Raw genomic sequence first — 25,104 nt, 5'->3', positions numbered from 1 at the left:
ACGCAGAGTTTACAAAAATAACCTCCACACCGACTCACGGTGTGGAGGGGCAAATCTGCAACCCCAGAGCTTCCAACTGGCCGGAATATTTCATGATGACAAGCTGGACAAAAGAGACATAACTTAAACTGAACAAAAGGTCATAGGCAGGGAAACACCCAAAAACTAGCAGAACTTATCTTAAGCTGAAATGGACTGGCCAACAGAGAACTTCCAGGAAAGGACTGAATCCACAGGAAGGAACATTGACAGCTGGCATCAACTACAGCCTAAAGCCCAGTTAAATAACAAAGGCCAGGGAACCGATTAGTGAAAGCAGCTGCTAAGTTCCACTTGAAACCACCAGAGGGAGCCCAAGAGCAGAACTCCCAAAAATACCATTCATGACCACAGGATGGAGCCCAAGAACGGAATTCACAACAGTCTAGGCAGCAAATCTATTTAATCAGTGAGCGATCCTCTGAGAGTTGTTGGTTAAGTGCCCCTTTAACCCCTTAAGCCCCAAGGGTGGTTTGCACGTTAATGACAGGCCAATTTTTACAATTCTGACCACTGTCCCTTTATGAGGTTATAACTCTGGAACGCTTCAACGGATCCTGATGATTCTGACCCTGTTTTTTTGTGACATATTGTACTTCATGATAGTGGTAAAATTTCTTCGATAAGACTTGCGTTTATTTGTGAAGAAAATGGAAATTTGGCGAAAATTTTGAAAATTTCACAATTTTCCAACTTTGAATTTTTATGCCCTTAAATCACAGAGATATGTCACACAAAATACTTAATAAGTAACATTTCCCACATATCTACTTTCAATCAGCACAATTTTGGAACCAATTTTTTTTTGTTAGGGAGTTACAAGGGTTAAAAGTTGACCAGCAATTTCTCATTTTTACAACACCATTTTTTTTAGGCACCACATCTCATTTGAAGTCATTTTGAGGGGTCTATATGATAGAAAATAGCCAAGTGTGGCACCATGCTAAAAACTGCACCCCTCAAGGTGCTCAAAACCACATTCAAGAAGTTTACTAACCCTTCAGGTGTTTCACAGGAATTTTTGGAATGTTTAAATAAAAATGAACATTTAACTTTTTTCCACACAAAATTTACTTCAGCTCCAATTTGATTTATTTTACCAAGGGTAACAGGAGAAAATGGACCCCAAAAGTTGTTGTACAATTTGTCCTGAGTACGTCGATACCCCATATGTGAGGGTAAACCATTATTTGGGCACATGGCAGAGCTCAAAAGGGAAAGAGCGCTATTTGACTTTTCAATGCAAAATTGACTGAAATTGAGATGGGATGCTATGTTGCGTTTGGAGAGCCCCTGATGTGCCTAAACATTGAAACCCCCCACAAGTGACACCATTTTGGAAATTAGACCTCTCAAGGAACTTATCTAGATGTGTGGTGAGCACTTTGACCCACCAAGTGCTTCACAGAAGTTTATAATGCAGAGATGTAAAAATAAAAAATCATATTTTTTTTTTAAAATGATCTTTTCGCCCCCAATTTTTTATTTTCTCAAGGGTAAGAGAAGAAATTGGACCCCAAAAGTTGTTGTACAATTTGTCCTGAGTACGCTGATACCCCATATGTGGGAGGTAAACCACTGTTTGGGCGAATGGCAGAGCTCGGAAGGGAAGGAGCACCGTTTGACTTTTCAATGCAAAATTGACAGGAATTGAGATGGGACGCCATGTTGTGTTTGGAGAGCCACTGATGTGCCTAAACATTGAAACCCCCACAAGTGACACCATTTTGGAAAGTAGACCCCCTAAGGAACTTATCTAGATGTGTTGTGAGAGCTTTGAACCCCCAAGTGTTTCACTACAGTTTATAACGCAAAGCCGTGAAAATGAAAATCATTTTTTCCCACAAAAATTATTTTCTAGCCCCCAGTTTTGTATTTTCCCAAGGGTAACAGGAGAAATTGGACCCCAAAAGTTGTTGTCCAATTTGTCCTGAGTACGCTGATACCTTATATGTGGGGGGGAAACAACGGTTGGGCGCATGGCAGAGCTCGGAAGGGAAGGAGCGCCATTTGGAATGCAGACTTAGATGGAATGGTCTGCAGGCGTCACATTGCGTTTGCAGAGCCCCTAATGTACCTAAACAGTAGAAACCCCCCACAAGTGACCCCGTATTGGAAACTAGACCCCCCAAGGAACTTGTCTAGATGTGTTTTGAGAACTTTGAACCCCCAAGTGTTTCACTACAGTTTATAACGCAGAGCCGTGAAAAGAAAAAATCATTTTTTTTTCCGCAAAAATTATTTTTTAGCCCCCAGATTTGCATTTTCCCAAGGGTAACAGGAGAAATTGGACCCAAAAAGTTGTTGTCCAATTTGTCCTGAGTACACTGATACCCCATATGTGGGGGGAAGCACCGTTTGGGCGCATGGCAGAGCTCGGAAGGGAAGGAGCGCCATTTGGAATGCAGACTTAGATGGATTGATCTGCAGGCATCATGTTGCATATTCAGAGCCCCCGATGTAGCTAAACAGTAGAAACCCCCCACAAGTGACCCCATATTAGAAACTAGACCCCCCAAGGAACTTATCTAGATGTGTTGTGAGAACTTTGAACCCCCAAGTGTTTCACTACAGTTTATAACGCAGAGCCATGAAAATAAAAAATCATTTTTTTCCCACAAAAATGTTTTTTTAGCCCCCCAAATTTTTATTTTCTCAAGGGTAACAAGAGAAATTGGACCCCAAAAGTTGTTGTCCAATTTGTCCTGAGTACGCTGATACACCATATGTTGGGGTAAACCCCTGTTTGGGCGCACAGGAGAGCTCGGAAGGTAAGGAGCACTGTATTACTTTTTCAACGCAGAATTGGCTGGAATTAAGATTGGATGCCATGTCGCGTTTGGAGAGCCTGTGATGTGCCTAAACAGTGGAAACCCCCAATTCTAACTGAAACCCTAACCCTAACCCCAACCCTAACCCTAGCCCCAACCCTAACCCTAGCCCCAACCCTAGCCCTAACCCTAACACTAGCCCTAACCCTAGCCCTAACCCTAGCCCTAATCCTAGCCCTTACCCTAACCCTAGCCTTAACCCTAACCCTAGCCTTAACCCTACCACTAACCCTTCCCTTAACCCTAGCCCTAACCCTAGCCTTAACCCTAGCCCTAATCCTAAACCTAGCCCTAACCCTAATGGGAAAATGGAAATAAATACATTTTTTAAATTTTATTATTTTTCCCTAACTAAGGGGGTGATGAAGGGGGGGTTTGATTTACTTTTATAGCGTATTTTTAGCGGATTTTTATAATTGACAGCCGTCACAGACTAAAAGACGCTTCTTATTGCAAAAAATAGTTTTTGCGTCTCCTCATTTTGAGAGCTATAATTTTTCCATATTTTGTTCCACAGAGTCATGTGAGGTCTTGTTTTTTGCGGGACGAGTTGACGTTTTTATTGGTAACATTTTCGGGCACGTGACATTTTTTGATCGCTTTTTATTCCGATTTTTGTGAGGCAGAATGACCAAAAACCAGCTATTCATGAATTTCTTTTTCGGGGGGGGTGTTTATACCATTCCACGTTTGGTAAAATTGATAAAGCAGTCTTATTGTTCGGGTCAGTACGATTACAGCGATACCTCATTTATATCTTTTTTTATGTTTTGGCGCTTTCATACGATAAAAACTATTTTATAGAAAAAATAATTATTTTTGCATCGCTTTACTCTGAGGACTATAACTTTTTTATTTTTTTGCTGATGAAGCTGTATCGCGGCTCATTTTTGCGGAACAAGATGACATTTTTAGCGGTACCATGGTTATTTATATCCGTCTTTTTGATTGCATGTTATTCCACTTTTTGTTCGGCGGTATGATAATAAAGCGTTGTTTTTTGCCTCGGTTTTTTTTAGCGCGTTCACTGAAGGGGTTAACTAGCGGGACAGTTTTATAGGTGGGGTCGTTACGGACGCGGCAATACTAAATATGTGTACTTTTATTTTTTTTATTATTTAGATAAAGAAATGTATTTATGGGAACAATATATATATATTTTTTTCTTTATTTAGGAATTATTTTTTTTTACGCATGTGAATATTTTTTTTTTACTTTACAACATTGTCCCGGGGGGGGGGGGGGGCATCATGCTATGGTGTCAGATCGCTGATCTGACACTTTGCACAGCACTGTGTCAGATCAGCGATCTGACATGCAGGGCTGCAGGCTTACCAGCGCTTGCTCTGAGCAGGTGCTGGTAAACCACCTCCCTGGAGGACCCAGATGCAGCCCCGCGGCTATTTTGGATCCGAGGCCTGCAGGGAGAAGAAGGTAGGAGACCCTCGGAGCAACACGATCACATCGCGTTGCTCCGAGGGTCTCAGGGAAGCATGCAGAGAGCCCCCTCCCTGCGCGATCTTTCCCTATGCCGCCGGAACACTGCGGTCATGTTTGATCACAGTGTGCCGGGGGTTAATGTGCCAGGGGCGGTCCATGACCGCCCCTGGCACATAGTGCCGGATGTCTGCTGCTATAGTCAGCTGACACCCGGCCGCGATCGGCCGCACTCCCCCCGTGAGCGCGGCCAATCGCATATGACGTACTATCCCGTCACTGGGAATTAAGTCCCAGGTCACCTCGACGGGATAGCACGTCATATGGGATAAAGGGTTAATAGTATTTAAAGCTTTTATATTGTGTGACTTTCTTATAGAATGAATTAAAGTGGTTGTCTGAGACTAACATTAATGACCTACCCTTAGAATATGCTATCAATGTCTGATTGATGGGGGTGCGACACCCGTCAGTTCCACAGATCAGCTGCTCCCGGTGTCAATGGTGGATGGAACTGTCAGGTTGCGGAAATGCACAGCACACTGCTTTGTCGACTGTGTAGTGGCCATGGCCGAGTACTGCACATCCACCTCTATTCAAATCAATAGGAAGCAGATTTGCAGTAACTGGCCATAGCTACTATTCCATAGATGGAGCGGTGCAGCTCCGGCCACCAATGCCATTAGAATAACTGATCGGTGGAAATGATGGGTGTCGCAACCCCACTTATCAAATATTGATGACCTACCCCAGGGATAGGCCATCAGTGTTAAAGTCCCGGACAACCCCTTTAAGCAAATTCAGCTTGGTAGCCACAGAGCCCAAAAGTTTAAGACTTAACAAATATATCTTATAGTAAAGAATTGTAAATGACAAATGCAGTAATTAATTGTAACTGATTTTTCATGATGGATGACTGAGACCTGTCAATTGTTTCATGACTGCAGATGAGAGTTAAAGTTAAAGTGCACTTACTGCCAAATCATGTGCATAATGCTGACAAAATGAGTATCTTATGACTCCAGCTAAAGAGAGAGGGCTCATGAGTCCAAGGCTCCAATTCATCAAAGTGTTTATGTAAGGGAAGTGGTGGAACCACGATGCCGTGGTCCAAGGAGAGCTTGAAGGTCCATCACTAGGTGAACCTCTGATTCTTCACTAGAGCCCCTGATGGTGGGGTTAGACTTGGCTCCAGATGGACACCAGGAGCTAGACCAGAACAGACTATGGATGCACTGCAGCTGGCCCCCAAGGGGCAGAAAGCTGAAACGGCCCAGAAGGAGAGCTCAGCTGGTACAGGCAGGCACGCCGGAAACACAAGAACTGCAGGTGCTGGCTGGCAAGAACGGCTGGTAAACCGGCAGGCATTGGCAGATGCAGGCTGGTACAGCTGGTATACAGGTGAGCACAGGTATGTGCAGGCTGGTACAGCTGGTATACAGGTGAGCACAGCAGGTGCAGACTGGTACAGCTGGTATACAGGTGAGCACAGGCAGGTACGGGTAGGTACTGGAAGACAAACATGACAGGGGACCTGAGAACTAGCAAGCATGTAACAAGCAGAGTATACACATTGCTCCGGCATCTCCCAACAGGTGGAGGTGCCTTAAATAATAAGTGTCTCCCAGCCATTGGCTGGGGACACTTTCTGACAGTGTGTGCTACAGGGAGAGTGAGCCAGGGGAGTGAGGAAGCATTCAGGGACACAGGCGATTCAGTTTATTCCAGAAAACTGGTGTAATACAGCTTGACAGCTATTTATTTCCTACCCACCCAGCCTGACTGATGGCTGCAGATTGTACTGAGCGTGAGATCTCAGCATTGTCACTGAGGAGCTGTCAATCAAAACCAGTGGTTGGTGATTCAGAAGCAGCAGGGAGGAGGTGCACTGAAAAGCTGTAAGAATAGATGGATGAAGATTGTGTTTAAACTTTCAAAAAGTATCACAACCAATCGGGCATGTATTTTTACAATAGACATCATGTGCAGCTTCTATTGTGAGATCTTGCCGTGTCCACTTTATGCATTCTGTGTGTTCATCAAGGACTTTCTGCTTCCTTTGGTCCTTGAGCTTGATCATATTAACTTGGGGTTTTAGAGTCTCAAACAATCTTCAGATCACTTCCATTATTCATTTCTGTGCGTCCTTCTTTTACGACCTACTTTGCCTAGTTTGAGTCGGGCATAGTTCACTCATGTTATGATGGTAAATGAATGAAAAACACAGAGTAGATTCTGAAGGTGTCTCCCAAAACTAAATGTGTATCAGACACTGTGCATGAATGAATGACTGATAACATCAAGGACAGGTGCATGTGCTAATCTGAATCTGATTTATGCTCGGAAACTCTTGTTCTTTTCATCTCCATCCCATGGAAAACACATATATATCTTTACAAAAATATTTATTATGATAATTTTTTCAATAACTGCAACCGGTATTTCAAATTTCTAATTGTTCAGGTTTGTCTTCAGCCAAATTGTCTGAAAAGTTTTTATTTTCTATTTTTCAGCCTTTATAAAAAAGTTAAGTTGAAACAGATCTCCAACATTTTTTTAAACAAAAAATGCAGCATAGTTTATTATTACAAATTAAATTGTCGGTGTTTTTATAAAACATGTAAAGTTTTTAATGAAAAAGAAAGATTTTCTTTATGCCTTGTTTATATTCATTTTAGTTTAGGTGCCATTTCAGGGTTGTCAGATATCTTGGTTCCTCCTTCTACTCTGTTATGGGTCTCAATGTTTACTATATTTCCCATGATGTCTTTAGCTTTGCAGAAGGGTATGGTCTATGGGCAGTAGTGATAGATCAGCGACTCATAACTGCTGACATTAGGACACACTCAGACTGCAGATCAATGTGATGCAGTTTCATCCTGTCCTCTGCCTCCTGCTTGTGATAGGTTTCTAACAGTTTGTTAAGGAAGAGGCAGATGAGCAGTGTGAAACTGCACCTCATAAGATACATTAGAGATCCTACACACACAGCTTACATATAAATACCATCAGTGTGAATGGACTAACCTGGTTCTAATATCACTTATTTTATTTTGAAACAAGCCTTTTTACTTAGTGGCAATATGTATATAGGTTTGCTGCGACTTTAAAAATTCACAGCATGTCTTAAAAGTCATTGTACTTTTTGTGGTGGATTTTTTTGTGTTGAATTTCTCCCTACGGTGTCAACAACTCTCTTGTGTAATCAGACGCTCAGTTATGTATGTAGCACATGGTCAGGACAAGCATCCAGGCGATTGATGTCAACAGTGTATTTTTCTATGCAGTGACAGCAAAAAAAAAAAGATTGAAATAATGAGGAATTGAAAAACAACGTATAATATATCATGAAGTGGCAGAATATTTTGTTATACGATGAAAAGGCTGCATCTAATATAGAATTTAAAAGGGAATCTGTCTGTAGGATCAACCCTCCTAAGGCATCTATATGGGCCTGTAGGTCATAGGAAGCTGAATAGAATGATATCTAGATATCTGTGAATTGATGTCTTATCCAAGAGAAATACATGTTTTCCTTAATATGTAAATGAGCTGTTAAGATCTATGGGCCGGTCATAGAACTCCCTGAGAATCTGCCTCCAGAGCTTATTTTACATGAAAGGAGGCATTACCAGTGTGAGACAAGTAATGACTGACAGTCTGCTCTCCTGATCTATATGGTAACTCTTCCATACATTTAAAATAAGCCTTGGAGGCGGATTCTCAGGGAGATCTATGTACCGCCCATAGATATTAACAATTCAATTACATATTGAAAAAAAGTGGATTTCTCTGGAATAAGACATCACATCACAGATAGCAAGGTATTGTTTTAGTTAAATTTTTATGACATACATACCCATATAGACGGCTAAGGAGGGTTGATTTAAAGATTCCCGTTAAAAAAAAGAATATAATCTTTAATAGGTTTTCCGATGATAGACTTCTGGCGTGTGCTGGGTTAAAATCGGACAAACACCAGCTCTCCACCGCTGGTCTGGACTTTAACTGGCTGCAATGGTAACGTCACTCACAACTACAGTGCACAACACCAATCCCTGTGATCAGTGACTGTGATCATGTAAATGGCACAAGATTTTCTGCAGAGCTCAAGTCTCGGGATCACTGGGGGTCCAAGCTGTTGGAATCCCACCCATTAATTATGCTATATAAAAATGAAGGAGGAAGGACTTCGAAAACAAAAGGCAATTCCAGGCGTTGAGTGTAAAAAAATTCCAATTCATTGCAACACATTTCGGAGAGGAGGATGCCTGAGGAAGGAGTAGAATATACTCCAAAATGTGTTGCAATAAATGGGAAGTTTTTTTTCTTACACTCACCACCTGGAGTTGGCTTTGTTGGCGGCAGCCACCGGAATCCACCGCACTCCTCTCTCCTTCATGCTCCATGTCCTCTATCCATTCAGTGTGAGTACAGCAGCTATAGAAGCGGCCACATTTGGATCATAAATCACTCCTTTATGGAGTTGTGCTGTGACCAACCTCTCAGGGCGAGCGAGCAATCCTCCATCTCTCCTCCACTTGTTGCCCAAGGTGTTACACACGGAACACCTCATGTCCTTCATGGAAATTGGATAATTTTGGATTCTGGGATTACCCCTTTATGCACAGTTTTTGAGCCTTTAGTTCTATTGAACCAAACTTGGATCACTATAGAGCTCGATGTTAAGGTCAGTTGAGTATCTCGGGGGAGGCTGTTCTGGGTGTTGCAGCCATTATACAGTCTCTGGAAGTGTGGATGTATTATGGGTGCATGAAACAGGCTAAAGACAGCATTTTATCTGATAATTATTGCCACATCTACAGCTCTGGCAAAAATTAAGAGACCACCACATCAAAACCCTGTCATGGGCAGCCCAATCTCCAGACCTGAATTCCATCGAAAAACCTCTGGAATATAATCAAGAGGATGATGGATAGTCACAAGTCATCAAACAAAGAAGAACTGCTTACATTTTTGCGCCAGAAGCAGTGTGAAAGACTGGTGGAAAGCATGCCAAGACGCATGATTAAAAATCATGGTTATTCCACAAAATATTGATTTCTGAACTCTTCCTGAGTTAAAACATTAGTATTGTTGTTTCTAAACGATCATGAACTTGCTTTCTATGCATTATTTGATTTCTGAAAGCACTGGGTCTTTTTTTTTAATTTTGACCATTTTTCTTTGTCAGAAAAAAAAATACAAAATGTATTGCTTGGAAATTCGGAGACATGTTGTCAGTAGTTTATTGAATAAAAGAACAATTTACATTTTACTCAAAAAAATACCTCTAAAGAGAAACATCAGACAAACTGAACATTTTGCAGTGGTCTCTTCATTTTTTGCCAGAGCTGTATGTAGTGTTATTAGAAAGAAGCATCTGATGTAACAATGTAGGATCACGCCGGAGTGATTCATATAGGTCAGTATTGAGTATAAGCCCTGTCTGACTCACATGAGCAGGCATGCAACTGTTTAATACACTCATTATAAAGATGCAGAGACCCTCGTCTCACCCCCAACTGCTCCAACCTCACATGTGTCGGAGATTTTTTTTTTTTGATTTGTGCTTTTATTTAGCTTTAGTGCTCCGCTCTGTGTTCATACCCTGTCTGCCCCCTCTGGTATGTTCATGTGTACTGCTTCCCCGTTTGCTGATTGTCAGAGATTTCCTATTTCAGTGTGGGCAGGAGAAACTGTCTTTTCTCTCTTTTCTTTCTCATTCTTTTTTTTTCTCCTCCTCCCTTCTCTTCTCCTGGCTTTTTTTTTTTTTAAATCCTTTTTATGTTAGAATTTATTTCCTTTGGCATAACCCACACTCTCGCCAAGCTAACCGGAGAAACCATGAATTAAATCCAGGTAAGCTGCGATGTCTCTTTTATTCTATGTCAAGCTGGTAGCGTCTTCTCTTTAATTTGCTCCACAATAAGAGATAGCGATGGTTACGATTATCGTTATTATTTCAGCACTGCTTTTCCACTAGGCTATTGAATCTAGAAGGGATCCCTTTGGCTGGAGCTGCTAATACAACCTGTTGTGATGACAGCTTCAGGAAATTGCTCTCTTAACAAATCTTGCTGACAAAACCCATCTCGGCTGCAAAAAGAAATAATAATTGTGGTTTCTTGAGCTGAAAATGACAAATCAATAGCATCTCGTAATTAACAATTTGCTGTCGGATTTCTTTTGTTTTCTTATATAGGTATAAAATATTTGTCTTTGCATTTGTAAATATTTACACTTAGAGAGGGCTTGATACAATGACTTGGTAATGTGTCAGTGTACAAGGGGGTAGGTTGATGTTACCCATTTAGAAGACATTGTGTAGATTTTATTAACCTCATAAGGCGAGTGCTCTTCTGTAAAAAGAGTATGACTGATCTGGAGTCCCATAAAAAAAGCGTTGGATCTTTTAAAGTTTACCGTTATGCTCGTTAATCGCTTACGATCAGACCTTACCGTTCACCCTCTTTTGCTTTGTCATAGTTAGCGCCACTAATTAAAACAATGCAGATTCTTTTTTTTTGCAACTTTGCAGACTTGGAAGAGCTGTTATTTGCTATTTATAATTGAGCAAAGTGATTTGCATTCGTTTTCCGAGTCGACGAGACGACTCTGTAACTTCGGTGCGGCATTGGCTTTTGTAGATATCTGATGATGTTCCTTCTTGTATTTTCTGGATACATGAATGTTCATGACCTTTATCGACTGTTTACTAGTCCTGAGCGCGTTGCATTCGGATTTTCTGGTTTGTAGAAATCATTGCTATGACAACTGAATTTTAGGGGTTCATACGGGGAAAAAAAAAAAAGCAGCAAATAAGCAACGGCTTTACAAATCTGCAGTTAATTAAAGCGTGGATGTGAGATTTTTGTGCAGCTTGGTTTTGTGCATTAACCATCACATGTACGGCAAGTTTTTTTTTTTCCAAAATTGTATCCAAAATTGTTCCAAAATGGAATTATATAAGCAGACACTTCTCGAAAGTAGATCAAAAAGGCAAACAGGCTTTAACGCTGCCATTGAACCACTAGGTCCAGCATTTTGGGATTCTCGTTGGTCCGTGCCTTGGATGGATTAAGCCTTTCTACACCTAGTGAAGCTGGTATACTTTTTGCTTTTTAGACTCGATCCAATACAAGTATAGAATATGTAGGTACTTGTAGTTCTTTGGCTGCATTAGCACCACACCTTGTTGAGCCCCCTTTTTTGAAAGGTTACTAATAGTCACTAGGTAAAGCTGGGAAGAGTAGTAGAAAGTGAGGGTCCGGCAACAGGTGAAATTGAGTGAACTACAGTTTTGGCAAGAAGAGAGTTAAGGTATCACCGATCTTGAAGAAAAAAAAAGAAGACGTCTGCAAATTAATTAGGAAAGCAGTCATTGTTGTAATTCACCAGGACTGGATTTGCATACTAATTTGTTAATAAACGCTCATGTACTAATAGTTGACACTTCTTTTGAGAGAGACCTGACCCTGAATCTAAGAACTGCGCCCTCTGGACAATTTTGTCATCAAGCCTTTTACTCGAGAGGAGACATATAAAGCGCAGCTGTCAGAGCCTCTGGGGTAGCAGAGCTATCTAATCATCTCAGTTCTGCCATTGGAACAGGTACCAGTTTAGTGGGGTGTGACTTTATAGGGCAGTGATTGACAGCTCGGCTTCCCTTGGGATTTTATCTTTTACAGCGCAGCCTCTGTGGTAGGTAAGGAGCAGTAGAAGAGACACGAACAATTAAAATGACCCCCTACATGTACTGACACCTGCCAGAAGACTGCATGGGATATACTGTATGGAACATTGGGGAGAGACGGGGGGAGCGTTAACATTTGATGAATTACATTATTTATCCTTACGTTTCTTTATAGAATATTTAATGTTGACACATTTTGAATAGACAATAATCCTAAAATATTTGTTCCTCTTTTTACTTTGCCGTTGACGATAAAGTATTGTTCTCTGTTATCAGCCAATTAGAAGAGGGATGACTGTATTTCCCATGTGTTGGATGAGGTTTGCATTCACAGAGTTGGGACTATGTGGCTATTTTGGCCACGGCGCAGTACAAGCGAATGGGGTCGCATTTCAACCTGCAAAGTATCACATTCCATGTTAAGCAAGGTAAACTAATTATGACTTTTCCACCAGCAAGGTACTGCGAACGTGACAATGCGACCCCATTCACTTGCATTACGTTGCGATGTACAATTATTTTAGTCTGAGCAACATGTCACCGTGTAGCACCAGCCTTATAGGTGCGGAACCTGGACCATCCCCTACAGAACAGAACCTAGATTATAATAATGGGAATCTGATCTGGTTCTGTAGAACTGCAGGAAATCTAGATCTGGCGTCCAACTCCAATTCTAAGGAAGCTCAGAAAAGTGTTTACACCAATTATCGCTGTGCATTGCTCCCAACGTACATGGAAAGGTCCCTAGGGTGATTTTTTTTTTTGTGGGGGGATGATTTTTGATTCATTTTTCTCTACAGGTGCTGAATGTGCAAAAATTGCTATTGAAGAGCCCAAAGAGGCCGTTATTCACCTTTTATTACCTGTAAGATTCCCACCATGACTCCGGCACCGATACAATGGTGGTCGCAAAGCCCACCTCCATGAACTTTCCAGGAGTGGCCATTTGCCTTATCGGCACTTGTGCTCTGTAGTCCGTCACTCATCCCAGTGATGATGCCAGTAAATATGGCGTATGACAGGTAGGATTGGGCATGATGAGGAGCTATTGTACAGAAAAGGGCCCATATGTTGTTCTTGGACAGGGGCCTGCTACTGGCTCTGTCCGCTCCTGGACAAAAGTATTCTGATCCAAAAAGGAGGTAATCCAGATCTTTGTTCCTTTTAAAATCCAGAATTTATTGAAACAATACTTTAAAATCCAGCATCGTATCATACAGCATAAGTGTCACCAGCTTCCCCAGGCATCCGCAAGCCGACGCGTTTCGAGCTTAGTGGCTCTTATTTATTGCTAAAAAATTTATTCTGACACTTACACAGATTTTGGGGATGTCTGTGGGAATCTTTGCCGCTTTATCCAGGAGTACATTTGTGGGGTCAGACCCTGATGTTGGAGGAGACCGCCAGGGTCACAATCTGTGTTCTACTTCATCCCAAAAGTGTTGGGTTTGGTTGAGGTGGTGGCTTTGTGCGGCCGGTCATGTTCTTCCACACCAAATTCCCCCAACCATGTCCCTAAGGACTTTGTGCACTGGATTATACCTTGTCTTAGGCATAATCACTATCTGTACTATTAGGCATACGTAGTCAATTGCTTTCTATTATCTTTGATGTCTCTTTATTCTTTCATTTTTGGTTTGTTGTTGTTTGTATTTTACATTGATCTATTCTTAAGAGGAGCCATAAACACTTGTATCCACTGACTTATATTTACAGCTGTGGTTTTTTAGTCTGATGAAGGTCTAAAGTAGACCGAAACGTTATTATTCTGGATTATATCATTAAAGTCTTTTTCTCCTAGATAGTAATAGTACGGATTACATAACTTGAATTCAGTGATTAAATGGAAGAAGTATAGTTTACAATTGTGGAAGGAAAAAGAAAATATTAATGATAAAATAAATAGTTCTTATTTTTTCAGTCTTTTTTGATTATCATCATAAGAGAAACATCCTGAAATTAGGATATTGAGTCCTCAGACAGTGGGCAGCACTTACCATGGGTATCACACTTACTTTTATGTGGTGAGGAAAGCAACTCATTGCTCGGTATTGTAGGAAATATTGAAAGGAAATAATTACTGCTCGGCCGTGCTCTTAAGAAGTGCACTTGGCAACTGTGAATTACCGTAGACACGTAACACACAATCAATAGTTTGTATTCAAGCAGAATCTGGAGGATGACTTCCTGTGACACACAGACTTACCTTTAACCGTTTCATTACTGCTCTGCCTCGATGCATTTATTTAAAGAAAACCTGCCAACACGATTTTTCATGTTAAAGTAAAGGCATAACTACAATGGTGCGGTTATACAGATTAAAAAGATACCTTTAATGAAGAAATCCGCATGGTGGTTGTTCTTTAACCAGCATTGGAAGTTTTGGTGTAACAAGCTTTCGGTGCACAGGGGCGGGACTGTGGGAAGGGTCTTTGGCTCCTGCCCTTTCCTCTCCGCTTGCATCTGGTGTCTGTATCTGCCTCTTTTATGACAATCTGTGCCGGCGCCAGGGCCGGACTGGCCATCTGGCAATTCTGGCAAATGCCAGATGGGCCGGTCCAGTCGGGGGGCTGCACTGTCTGCTATGGTGTTAACAGTATCAGCGTCCTCAGAGTGCAGATGAGACGGAGCGTCGGGGAGAGGAACAACATGGGCCTATGATCTTTCAAATGCCAGGGCTGATTGTCACTCCCAGTCTATCCCTGGCCGGCGCGTTTCCTCGTCATAGGCAACACTTGCCCAGATTGAGCTCCTGGTAGTCTACAACTACAACGGAACGACACTGGTGACTGTGCATGTGCAGGTTGACGTCCAGGCTGTCCACAGTAAAATGGAACGCGGTGCATGCGCAGGTTGAGATCTCGGCTCTAGCTGTGCATGCGCCACCACTGACGCCATCTACTGAAGACCGCCAGGAGCTTATTATTACACCCAAACAACAAAATGCTAATTAAAGAACAACCACCATGTGGATTTCTTCACAAAAAGGTATTTAATATGTATAACAGAGCCATTATGGCAATGCCTTTACTTGAACGTGGAAAACTGTGCTGAAAAGTTCTCTTTAAGTCCTTGGCTAAATACATATGCAGTCATGTGATAATATAAAACTGATAATGATATGAGAAATGTATTCCTACCATAGTCATTTCCTAAAATTATTATGCTAGGATTAGGAATTGGGTCATTCTTTATAAGGTCCAGGTTTAGGAGATCTATTTAAAGGGGTCCTAAAACTTATAGTCTATATCTATTTATAAAACAATCACTTTTGTAATTAACTTTACAGCAAACTCCTCGTCTGTTTCTTTATTTTACAACTAGTAACAGTCTGTTAGAATATCCCAGCATGCACTGGGATTCCCACACGGAACATCATCACGGGATGGGTGCAGCGGTCACTCCCCACCTCCCACCGGCTTCTTTCACCACCCAGAAATGGGACATCATCAGGGGGAAAGAAATTGTGAGAAGTTACCCCCGGCACCGTCCCTTTAATGACGTTCCATATGGGAACTCACTGCATGCTGGGAGACTCAAACAGGAAGCAGAGAGGGATGTATTGTATGGGGGAACTGTAGGGAATTTTCAAGTAAAGTAAATTAAAAACAGTATTATATTATTCAAATGTAATCATTAGTAAGTTTTAGGTATGGGACAACCCCTTTAATATCCCATTTTATTATAGGGAATCTGTCAGCAGGTTTTTGCTATTTAATCTGAGGGCAGAATGAGGAAGGGGCTGAGATACTGATTTCAGTGATATGTCACTTACTAGGGTGTGTACTGTTTCAACACAATGAGTGTTTTATTAGTAGGAGATTATCACTGTTGCACTACATCTCCTGTGCATCCTGGTCCAACCCCGCCTCCAGCAATATACATTATTATAATATACATTATTATAATATACATTATAGAAAGAAAGCTGTGCTGTGGGTGGGGCTAGCTTTCTGAGCTCTGCTTCATTGCTAAATCTAAAAACTCTGATTGTATCACAACTGTTGCACCCAGTAAACTAAGTGACACATCGTTGGAATCAGGTTCTCTTTCCTTATATCATGCTGCGCTCAGATGAGCTAGCAAAAACCTGGTGACAGATTCCATTTAGGGGTGTATAGTAATACATTGGTAAATGTATAAAAAATAGGCACAATTAGTAATGACATGTAGGATTTATAATGAATAAGGTTTTGGAATAGCTGAGATCGGAAAAAGAAGAACCGTAGATCTGACACCTGAGAGCAGGCCCAGGGCGTGAAGTAGTCAGCACTTCTAGTTATCCATTAGTAGTGAATGCCTTGTGCTTTTTATAAATGGACGACTTTGTGTCCGGTGGAGAACACCCTCCCGAATCACATAGAATATATCTCCCACTCTTATTTAATGACAAATGGCTCACCCACTCATTTTTTTTGTTATGGATGCATAATGCAGCTTCTCGATGTGCAATCACATTCTACTTACCTACAGTTTTCTGTTAATTATACCAAATTAATTGTATAACTGACAGATTTGGCATTCACAGAAGCTATTGAAAAGATATTCTCAGGACTAGGGATGACTAATTACTTATTGATATTAGCACAATGCATCCTGTAGCCGACAGACAGGATTGATAACAAGCTGGAGCAGAATAGATGATGTGTGTGCTATCTGTATCCCTCCTGCCGGGGTTTATCAGTCTGTATTGTCGACTTAAAGGGAAACTCCAGTAATTAGCCCATTGCTATTAATTTCCAATTTCCTAATGATTAATTAAAGAGCTTTGTTTTTTGCTTAAGAGAAGCCCAAATTGGTCTATGACTCTGCGGCACCCCATCCTGGTCGTCGCAGTGTTATTGCTTTCCTCTCGGGGAGAGTGATGCTACGTTTGGAGGCAAAGAAGGGTAACTGCATCCAGGTATCACAAACATGCAACACACTACAAACTCCAGGCCACCAGGGGGAGCTTCTGCTCCTATTTATTTGGTCACTCCCCACATAGGTAAAACTGGTTGCCTGTAGGGAAAGTTAGTCAGTTGCTGGCTGAGCTCAGCTCAGTTAGTTGGTCCCTGACACTTCACCTGTGGGAAGGTACACCTTCTAGCTGCCATAACATCACCCCAGCGGACCCCTTAAAGCAGCGTCGGTCACCCTGACCGAATACCACAGGTGGCGTCACGAACATAAACTCTATCCCTTTAAAGACCTTTCCCTTTTACACGGATGTCCCAAGGCCCTGGGCCGGGTCAGCCACCGTGACATCCCCCTTTGAACCGCAGGACCCGGTACCGAGTACCTCACGGCCCCATGGGGGCGATCCAACTTTGCTTGGGAACAGAAAAGGCGGCTCAAGGATGGTAACCTGGACCTGCAGGCTACTATCCAGATTAGCCATGACCAGTCATCTAGAAGTGCTCCTTCGCAGAAAGTGCATCAAGTGCCTAGGCTTGGTTTATACGGTTATTTTGTGCATACAAACTTTTCTGAAAAAGGAGTTCCTAAGGGCATGTTCACACGACGAGGTTTAAAAGGGGGGAAACCAGTTCAAGAAATGCCCAGCCATATTCCCAGTGTCTTTTTTCCCCCTCCCATTCACTTCTATGGGAAAATATTGGGTGTTTTCAAAAGAAACATGCCTGAAGAATGTACAGGCCATTTTTTTTATTGCTTAGTGTTTTTGGAAACTTGAAAAGAAACTTTAAAAAGAAGCTGAAAAGTTTGAATATTCGAACGGCAAGATGTTTTTAGATAGAAATGCATGTGTTCTTTCTTTTGTGCCTTTTCTGAGCGCTTTTTTTAGGAAGGTTCCAAAGCAGGACCACCTGAAAAAAAAAGTGTTGCGTCACCATACTCTAAGGCTTTGCAAGTGTATGGAGCGAGGCTGCGCACACTCGCCCTGCCTGGGAGTATGCATAACGCATACATCATTGCCAGTCCTGGCAAATCCACACAGCGTACAGTGCTTGTGCTGGGGGATTCATAAGTCCGCAGTCATACAAACTAACTGCACACGTTCATTTTAGCTAGAAAAATATCCAAAAACATATATTAAATGTAAGTATTCCCCATCGTAATCCAAAAGAGTAAATAGGAGCTTCATAACCATATAGCACCAAAGAATGGATAACATGTATCCAAAAAACACCACTCAAAAAAGAAGGGTAATAGAAACATGGATAAAATTTATAAATATTTTATTGACAATTTATACATAAAAAGTTAAAAAAACATGAATCACAATTAAAATAGAGGTAGTAATAAAGTCAGAATAAATGGTGAGGCAGAACAAAATCCAGCTGCGGGTATTGATGCAATGCAAATGCAAAAGAATGCAAATAAATCCGTATGACCAGAAGTCAATAAGCCAGTGCATACAGTGATAACTCAGTCTAAGCGGACCACATGGATAGAATTAAAAAGTTAGAGCTTACCCATAGTGTGGTAAACAGCCCGTCCGCGACAGCACAGACGGCCCAGTGCGCATTTGGCGGATGTGCTTTCTTAAAGGGACTTTCATTTTAGACTGGACAACCCCTTTAATCTCAAAGGAGGTTTGGGCTCTGCAGTTATGGAGTCAGCAGAGCGTTGGTGACTTTTTTGCCCTCTGCTCCTCAGCACTCGATGACCCCACTCTAACTTTACGTGGTCTCCACTTTGGGGCCAAGTTGCTGCAGTTCCTTCCACTTCTCAATAATATCACTCACAGGTGGTGGGGGAAGATTTAGGAGGACGAAATGTCTTGAATGGACTTATTACACTGGTGGCTCCTATTACAGGACTGCTATAAAAGGTTTGGACTGGACTGGCACATTCCTACCCCTGAAGACATCAATCGTGTAATGTGCATTTTGTCTGGCCTCTTTCTATATATTGGTTCATTTGAATTCTGTTGTAATACATGATGTGAAGGATGTGATAAAGTATGATAGCATAGGGTAAGACATCGTTTAGGACTTAGGACATCAGATAGGTAGCATAGATAGTGACTACAGCTAGATAGTGACGTTAGTGCAAGGATAGTGTAAATGTTTGGGAGTAGCCCACAGTGGGAAGGGCTTAGCGTTAGGGAGAGAGACCACTTCCTTTACTTAGGCAGATAGGGACAAGTTTAAGTATCAGTAGGAAGTGTCTGTGAGCAGTGCTGCCGTTGTGGGTGAATTACAGCAAAGGAGACTAAGGGACAAGGGAGTAGTGTGACTTGGAACTGACCAAAGAAGAGACAGAGTGGCTCTCCACCTTAATGGTTTCCTTGGTAGAACGATGTGTTACGATAAACCCTGATCTTTCAAAATGCTGAAGGTAACAGGCTTAAAGGCAGTGGCGGACACTGACAGCTTTGGGCCCCTGTGCAAGAAATGTGTCTGGGCCCCCCTCCCTGCCCAGCATCATACCTCCCAACTGTTGAAGATGGGAAAGAGGGACAAAGCTTGCGGCGCGCAAATTTTAGGCCATGCCTCTGGCCACACCCATTCATAACTAGTCACACCCATATCCACGTCCCAACCACACCCATTTAGCACTGCTGATCACACTTTCATAAAGAATAATTATAAATAAAAAAATATGGCCACACAGTGCTCCATACTGTATAATGGCCACACATGATGGTCAATACTGTATAATGACCGCAGATAATGCTCCATACTGTATAATGACCGCACATGATGCTCCATACTGTATAATGGCCACACATGATGCTCCATACTGTATAATGACCGCACATGATGCTCCATACTGTATAATGACCGCACATGATGCTCCATACTGTATAATGACCGCACATGATGCTCCATACTGTATAATGACCGCACATGATGCTCCATACTGTATATTGACAGCACATGATGCTCCATACTGTATAATGACCGCACATGATGCTCCATACTGTATAATTGCCGCACATGATGCTCCATATTGTATATTGACCGCACATGATGCTCCATACTGTATAATGACCGCACATGATGCTCCATACTGTATATTGACCGCACATGATGCTCCATACTGTATAATGACTGCACATGATGCTCCATACTGTATAATGACCGCACATGATGCTCCATACTGTATAATGACCGCACATGATGCTCCATACTGTATATTGACAGCACATGATGCTCCATACTGTATAATGACCGCACATGATGCTCAATACTGTATAATGACTGCACATGAGGCTCCATACTGTATATACTATGTGCACATATATAGTGTTATATACACTGAGCACTGACCAGGCTGCAGGAACTCACATTATAATATACTATATTATAATGTGAGTTCCTGCAGCCTGGTCAGTGCTCAGTGCACATAACACTAGATATGTGCACATAGTACAAATATATATCTGATATATAATGTGGGATGTCCTGGAGCCGGGCTCAGGGTCACACAGTGCAGGGTGAGGATCACTGTGACTTATTGCTGCAGCTTCAGCTTACATGCAGATCGGGTGACGCTGGAGCCGAGACCTTATCTGTATGTAAACTTAAGGTGGTGCAATAAATCTCACAGTACAGAGAGATCCTCTACAGAAAGCAGATAAGAAAGCAGGAGTGAGATGAAGCCCGTCACATACCTCCTGCCCGGGACCCCATGGCTTTCTACTAACTTCATCTCTCCTCTCCGGCGCGCAGGTGACGTCAGATCAGCAGACACACAGGCTCCTGCTGTGTCTGCAATAGGAGGATGCCGGCTGGCACTTGTACACTGCTAATACAGTGCGGGGCCTGCACCCGTGCACCGATCTACTGCAGGAGCACAAAGCCGGGCCCCTGTATGTCCCTGCCTGCAAGGGCCCCCCTCCACCTCCGGGCCCCGGTGCGGCTGCACCGGTTGAACCGGCGGTAGGTCCGCCCCTGCTTAAAGGGAACCTGTCACCCCCCCCCCAGTCGTTTCAAACTAAAAGAGCCACCTTGTGCAGCAGTAATGCTGCATTCTGACAAGGTGGCTCTTTTAGTTCTGGGTGCTGTAACTGCCGAAATAATCAGTTTTATAATTTGTCCTAAATACCTGGTCTTCAGTCCTGGAGGCAGGCCTTTCCCCCCTGCTGCAGACGCCACACAGCCGTCACTCAAATCTTCTTGGCGCCAGGCGCCGCCTCCTCACCGCTGATTTGAAATCTGCCGGCACCTGCGCTCTTTTCTCCTGCCTTGAGCAGGCGCAGTGAGCGCTGCCCGTCCTCATATGCAGTCCAGCTGACTGCGTCTGTGCGGCCACCCTGCCTGGGAATCCCCGCCCCGTAGTATGAATAAATAAGAAGACACTGCGGGGCTGGGATTCACAGGCAGGGTGGCCGCACAGACGCAGTCAGCTGGACTGCATATGAGGACGGGCAGCGCTCACTGCGCCTGCTCAAGGCAGGAGAAAAGAGCGCAGGCGCCGGCATATTTCAAATCAGCGGTGAGGAGAAGGCGGCGCCCGGCGCCAAGAAGATGTGAGTGACGCCTGTGTGGCGTCTGCAGCAGAGGGGTTAAGACCTGCCTCCAGGGCTAAAGAGAGGTATTTTGGCGAAATTATAAAACGCTTTATTTTGGCTATAACTGCACCACAAACTAAAAGAACCACCTTGTCAGAATGCAGCATTACTGCTGCACAAGGTGGCTCTTTTAGTTAAAAACGCCTGGAGGGGGGGGGGGGGGTGACAGGTTCCCTTTAAACAGGACTGAGTTTGTGGGAATAGTGGGTGGCCCCAGGTAGTAGATTCAGGGAGCCAGTAGTGGACGAAATCGGAGGTAGATAGACTTGCTGATCACTTGCTGTGGCGACAAGATAGGCTGCAATGAAGTAGGGCAAAAAAGTGTGCTTCACCGGCCCTGGAGTAGACTAAAGTGGAAGGGAGAAATTTGTATGAAGATGCTTTACACTAGGAAGGAATCGTCCATAAGACTTTGTACCCACTACCCCTTGTACATAACCTTTACCAAGTTACTGTTCAGTTAAGACTGCATTTTAGAACGCAAGTCTCCTTTATTGAACTCTAAAACCTATAGTCCTGGCCAGCCAACACCATCGGCTACAGGCAGCCTGCACTGGCGCATGGCCCTCACAACATCCACACCCAGCCAGGACCCATTCTTTTATATAGCATGCCGAGGCGTCGCATGAGAAGACGAGTGCCTCACCACGTCATACATGTTAATAAAGGCAGACAATGTAGGATACCAGAGGGTGGTATTCATGGGCACACTGCTGCTTCAAGTCGCCTTGGCACTCTACAGAAAATTTGTGTCCCAGATCAAACGTGCCATGGCGTGGGGAGTGTGTCACACTCACTTGTAGGCCGCAGCCCTCTGCTGTCTCCAGGTTTTCAGTTTCAGGAGCCACTGCACATGAATCAGGGGAAAACCACATCCGATTCATGTTTACTCAGCAATCCATTTCCAGCATATTTCAACATATACTGTATATAGCATCAGACACGACACTTTCCTTTTCTTGTTTCTACAGCGTAGTACACTTCAAGATTTTCCTTCCATTCTGCTTGTACTATCCCTACTTTCACTAATCCTGACAGCCCCAGGGATTCCCAGCCCAGTCCCACAGTGCATCCAAGGTCCATTAGTTTTTCCTCACACAACTCAATGTTAAACTGTCCTCTATACTATAAATTACTATATCACCATATACAATATACTAGTGCAGCGCCCCAGAGTCCTGGTCGTTGCAGTACTGTGGCTCCGCCACTAAGGGGAGCCATGGTGCGTTCGATGGCACTGAAGGAGTTCCTCCAATCAGGTATCACAGACACCAATATGTTTCACAGCTGGGCCTCCGGGGGGGAGCTAAGGGTGCTATTCATTAGGCCACTCCCCACCATAGTGGGTAAACTGGGGGTCAGGCAGGAAGTTAGTAGGAAAAGCTGACTGGATCGAACGAAGCAACACCTAGTGAGAGAGGGTGTTGTGGAGGAAGAGACAGAAGGGTCTCTGCCAGGGGTGGGATCCTGGCAGAGGCTTGGCATTGAAAGAACGTAACGGGACCGTGCCTGCTCAGAATAGCGGCGGTGCCCTAAGAAAGGATTAGAAGCGAGATAGATTGTGCTGAGTGAGAAACGAAATCAAGCAGAAGGAGAATACCAGCAGGGGTTTTGTTGAAAGAGGCAGCACCTTGCTGAGGCGCATTACCGGTGGCCGGAACGCCGAGGGAGTGGAATAATATACAGCTTTAAGCCATACTCCAAACAGCGGCAGGACAGTCAGTCTCAGGCGGGCTGTCTACCACATATCACCTATGAAGTCTTGGGGGGCAATTGCGGGAGAGGGGCGTCTCTAGGGTCCCGGAAGAACTCCAGGCCTACCTGACAAACGGGTGCCGTTCTGACTGTAACATCAGGAAGGGACGGAAGATTAGCAGAAGATCAGTTAATCGAGTTGTGAGGGAACTTAAGAAACAGACACAACAGTTGTGGGGTACTTTCCGTAAGCACAGCAGGGAAGGACTACAACACAAAGCGCTAAGAAGGAAGGCACTGATTTCCACCTGTGAGGAGAACTCTGGAGGTGCCATTGGACCGGCCGGACTTGCGCAGCCTGGTGGACCGGATTCCGGACTGAGGACCGAGAGATCTCCAGTAAAGAGGTAAAGAGACTGCAACCTGGTGTCCTCGTTATTTACCGCGACCTGCACCCCACAACTGCACCGCTACACCACCGTTAACAGCACCTATTTACAACGGACGTCCCCCACTGACAGACAGGGCCACGGACCGGGTCTAGCCACCGTGACAACCCCAGGACTGAGATCCCAGAGGCCCGGCTCCGGGTACCCCTCGGCCATGCGGCGGTGTGGGGGCGCTCCGCAACTTGGCGTCACGAACAGGATCTACTTAAGCCTGAAGAATCAGGTCATGTGTGCCTAGAGACTGTGATTTGTTGTGCATGAACTGTAGCTTTATTGAGAGACTGTGTGCTACCACTGACCAATAGAAGTTCCCGCCAAAAGCCGCCGCCATTGCTACTTTGGAGAAGAAGGAGGGCGTGCTATGGGAGGAGACTACCAGAATGGCGCGAGAAATGGATACCGCCCTCTGCGCTTCGGGCTGCAAGGAGATGACCTGCCCCAAAGCAGAAGACAACCTCCTGATTTGCAACGGCGGGAAGCAGGAGATGGAGAAGCCCGACCTCGGAGAAATGGCGGAGTCAGGTGCATGCACTGCCACCGACTATCAGGCAGCGATGATGAACAGCAAGTGCCTGAGCGAGGAAGATGCGACTCCGGCTTGCCCCTCTTCACCGGAGACGGACTTATGTCCCCTGCAGCCGGAGGGCCTGAAACTCCTGGAGCAGATAGCAGAGCTGAGTCCACCAACCCTGACCTTGGAGTCCGGGGAGGAGGAACCACAGCGAGCGGAGCAGCGTTCGGGGGCCGCATCGGAAGAGCCGCGGTCCGAGCAGCAGCCGACTCCAGCGTTCTTGTCGGCGGACCGGATCGACATCGGTGGAACCACATCAGGCGTAGGTACGGAAGACGCCCCTGCTCCCCCTCCCGAGTCCGCTTCCACGACCCACCTCCATCTCAGTAAAGGTCGACCCTTCTCGGCAGGGTTAATGGTGTTATCCCCTGGTGACCTGGGGAGGATGGTGCCACCGCTGTCGACTAGAGTGGGAGAGCCCGTGGATGTGAGTCTAGATGGAGTAGTTCTTCGGTGGGACAGCCCCTGGGTTGGGACAGATGGTTTCCAGGAGAACGGGTCCACTCTTGCGGTGCTTACGTGGGAACAATATAGACAGTGCTTGATTCTACAGTGGAAAGGCCGGAAAGAGGCCGAGCCGATGGGTCCATCGAAAATACAACAATCCCCTCCGGCATGGGATGACAGAGATGTGATAAGGCGGGGCACTGTGTTGGCCTACCATGCAAGAAGGGGGTGGGGCCTCATACACGAGCCAGGATTGGATACTGACGTTTTTGTTGCGCACTGTAACGTGAGGGCTCCCTGCTGTGGCCGAAGTGGAGAACCATTGCAAAAGGGGGATCAGGTGACCTACAGCCGCCACCAGAACCCGCTCGGGTGGTATGCACGGAATGTTCGGCGGTGTATGTTTGGAGCCGCGACCCTTACCACCTCGGACCTGGTCCCAGGAGCACCCGACCTTGTCACCATCGCGACAGTGC

General features: G+C 44.2%; 1 protein-coding gene across 5 annotated transcripts in view; it reads left to right on the top strand.

The window, feature by feature from the left end:
- Positions 1-9,719: 9,719 nt before the first annotated feature.
- Positions 9,720-25,104, top strand: part of CACNA1E (calcium voltage-gated channel subunit alpha1 E) — a 718,540-nt gene continuing 703,155 nt past the window's right edge. For 3 of the 5 annotated variants that reach the window (XM_077276799.1, XM_077276796.1, XM_077276800.1), the window contains exon 1: positions 9,722-10,169. In XM_077276799.1, coding sequence (XP_077132914.1) covers positions 9,776-10,169 — 394 coding nt within the window. In that variant the 5' untranslated portion in view covers positions 9,722-9,775. Of the gene's footprint in view, positions 10,170-25,104 lie in introns of all 5 variants that reach the window. The other 2 variants (XM_077276802.1, XM_077276797.1) reach the window with 2 other exon arrangements.

The sequence above is a fragment of the Ranitomeya variabilis genome, chromosome 8 (assembly GCF_051348905.1).
Source record: "Ranitomeya variabilis isolate aRanVar5 chromosome 8, aRanVar5.hap1, whole genome shotgun sequence".
In the NCBI taxonomy this organism is placed as follows: domain Eukaryota; kingdom Metazoa; phylum Chordata; class Amphibia; order Anura; family Dendrobatidae; genus Ranitomeya; species Ranitomeya variabilis.
This window is presented reverse-complemented; position numbering and strand designations above follow the sequence as displayed.